This window comes from Hippopotamus amphibius, chromosome 7, assembly GCF_030028045.1.
Source record: "Hippopotamus amphibius kiboko isolate mHipAmp2 chromosome 7, mHipAmp2.hap2, whole genome shotgun sequence".
NCBI classification, from domain to species: domain Eukaryota; kingdom Metazoa; phylum Chordata; class Mammalia; order Artiodactyla; family Hippopotamidae; genus Hippopotamus; species Hippopotamus amphibius.
The window spans coordinates 7,118,456-7,120,893 of NC_080192.1; the positions used below are offsets into that span (position 1 = coordinate 7,118,456).

General features: G+C 64.8%; 1 protein-coding gene across 1 annotated transcript; it reads left to right on the forward strand.

Annotated features, from left to right (window-relative positions):
- The first annotated feature begins 316 nt into the window (after nucleotides 1-316).
- On the forward strand, nucleotides 317-2,015 carry TNFRSF13C (TNF receptor superfamily member 13C). The gene is made up of 3 exons (XM_057742107.1): nucleotides 317-452; nucleotides 809-1,042; nucleotides 1,594-2,015. The coding sequence occupies exons 1-3, from the start codon at nucleotides 317-319 to the stop codon at nucleotides 1,776-1,778; spliced, it is 555 nt and encodes a 184-aa protein (XP_057598090.1). The 3' UTR covers nucleotides 1,779-2,015.
- Nucleotides 2,016-2,438: the final 423 nt, after the last annotated feature.

Sequence of the window (2,438 nt, forward strand, 5' to 3'; positions counted from 1 at the left end):
CTGTGCCCTGATCAAGGGGCCCATCCTCTGCTCCCCAAGAGCAGGCCCTGGTCTGAGCCCCAGCCTTATCTCAGTGCCCAGCAGAGGGCCCGTCCAGTGGTTGTCTAGGGGTGATGGTTGAATGGAGAAATCAGATAGAAGGTCTGGGGTGCGAGGGCCCTGGCTAAGAGTGCTCCCACCTGGTCCCACTCCAGCAGGCAGGAGGGCGGGTTGGGGCGGAGTGGGTGGTAGCCCCGCCCGGTTTCCTCCCCACAGGGCAGTAGAGGCCAGACTCAGTCCCAGTGGGGTGTGCAGACGGGGCTCCGGCTTTGGCAGCATGAGGCGAGGGCGGAGGAGCCGGAGAGTCAGGGACAGGGAGGCACCCACGCAGTGCCTGCAGACCCAGTGCTTCGACCCGCTGGTTCGCAGATGTGTGGCCTGCAGCCTCCTCCGGACGACGGAGCCTCGACCGGGTAAGAGTTGAGCCGCTCTGCTGGATGGCGTGCAGGGCGGCCCTGGAGGAGCAAGGAGGGTTCTGCCAGGACGCCCAACGCCCTGAGAGTCGCAGGCACGGCCCCAGCTGTACCTGTCTCGGGACGTGGGGGGCATCGGGTTAACGGGCGAGGCTGGGGGGCCTGTGGGCTGGGGCTGGGTGGCGACCAGCCGTCGCCGCGTGGCCCTCACGGCCCCCTCTCTCCCCCTCCCCCCGCCCCGCCCCGCCGGGCTCTCCCTCCCCTCCGCGGCCCAGCCTCGTCTCCCTCCGACCCTCCCCCTGCCCGCTCGTCCCTCCCCTCTGCCCCCTGCTCTCCCTGCCCGTCCCCTCCAGCAGGCGGCCCGAGCAGCCTGGCGCCCGGGACGGCGCTGCAGCCGCAGGAGTCGGTGGGCCCGGGGGCCGGCGCCGAGGCCGCGGCCGCGCTGCCGCTCCCGGCGCTGCTCTTCGGCGCCCCCGCGCTCCTGGGCCTGGCGCTGGCCCTGGTCCTGCTGGGCCTGGTGAGCTGGAGGCGCCGACGGCGGCGGCCCGGCGCGACGGCCGCCCCGGGGGCCCCGGACGGAGACCAGGACGGTGAGTTCCGCGTCCAGGGGAACCGCGCGGGCTGGCGGGCGTCGGAGGGGACACCTGGCCCTTGAGCGGCCGGGGCAGGGCGAAGCGGTGGGGGAGGTCTGAAGCGGAAGCTGGGCTCTAGGGGGAGATGCGGGCAGCGGGGGCGAGAGGCGCGCCCCGAGGACCTCAGGCGGAGCCGCGAGACATAGTCCCACCCGAGACCCCAGCCCAGGCGAGGGACACAGCCCTGGCGTCCCAGGCCTGTGTGAGGAAGAGACACAGGCAGGGGAGCCCGGTCAGGGGAGGGGGTCTGTCCCGCCCTCTCTCTGGGAACCAGCCGCACTGGTTCCCACCCCTCCTCTCCCTCTGTCAGCTCTGCCATTTTACCAACTCTCAGCACTTCCTGTCCTGAGGGCCGGTCAGGTGCCACCTCTCCCCATCCTGCCATCGGGGCTTCACCAACTGACTTCTCTCTCATAAGTCAGAGGGCTGTCCCTCCAGGGAAGCTTCCAGAACAGGGATGGGGGAAGGCTGTGACCCAATCCTGACCCTGCATTCCCCCCCACCTCCCACCCCAGAGCCCCTGGACAATGACATCCTCTCCCCGGGAACCCTGGACACCACAGCTCCCACCTGGCTTCCACCCAGTGAAGACCCAGCCACCACCCCACCTGCCCACAGCGTCCCTGTGCCAGCCACAGAGCTGGGTTCCACTGAGCTGGTGACCACCAAGACGGCTGGCCCCGAGCAACGGTAGCAACGGAGGGGGCAGGAGGTGGCCCATGCCCTGCCTTTGGGCCACCAGCCAGGGGCTTGGAGGTTGAATTCAGTTTTTCATCCCAGTGCCCACCCATCCCTTTTCTGGGAGCCAGGCTTCTTCCTGGCTAACCCTGCAGAACTACAGGCACTGCAGACCACAGGGTTCAGACTGCATGTCATCACGTGACATGTTAGCATTTGGCTTAAAATCAGACCATCTATGGCAGCTCTCAAAGGTCATGGCTGAGTTCTGTGCTTTTGAGTGGTTGGGATACTCTGAGTAGGAGTTTTTCTTAAAGCATGAGGAAGCCACCATAAGCCAGAATGAATCTAAGAGAGGGATCCAGTGGGAGGATGCTTAATTTGTAGCTGGGTGTTGTATTTCTTTAATACATGCTCTCAGAGCTGTCCTGCTTTTAAACTGATGCAAATGGCAGAAATGAGTAACCAACTGACCAGTGTGATTTGGGATTTAGTACAAGATGATTGTAAGAAATAGCCTAAATTGTGCTGATTCTTGGGTACCCTAGGGTCACCCCTGAGCTTGGCCCAATCTGCTAAGACCTATGATGCCATTTTCACCCTGGTGGCAGCTTCCAGAGCCCCAGACTTACACTTGGAAGGAAGTCTACAGCCTCTGGGGCTGGACTGCAAATTC

What these genes read in the sequence shown, in the direction of transcription:
- TNFRSF13C (XM_057742107.1), top strand. Translation starts at nt 317, where the DNA reads ATGAGGCGAGGGCGGAGGAGCCGGAGAGTCAGGGACAGGGAGGCACCC. An exon ending in GACGACGGAGCCTCGACCGG is followed by an intron (nt 453 to 808) that starts GTAAGAGTTGAG and finishes CCCCTCCAGCAG; the next exon opens with GCGGCCCGAGCAGCCTGGCG. An exon ending in CCCGGACGGAGACCAGGACG is followed by an intron (nt 1,043 to 1,593) that starts GTGAGTTCCGCG and finishes CCCCACCTCCCA; the next exon opens with CCCCAGAGCCCCTGGACAAT.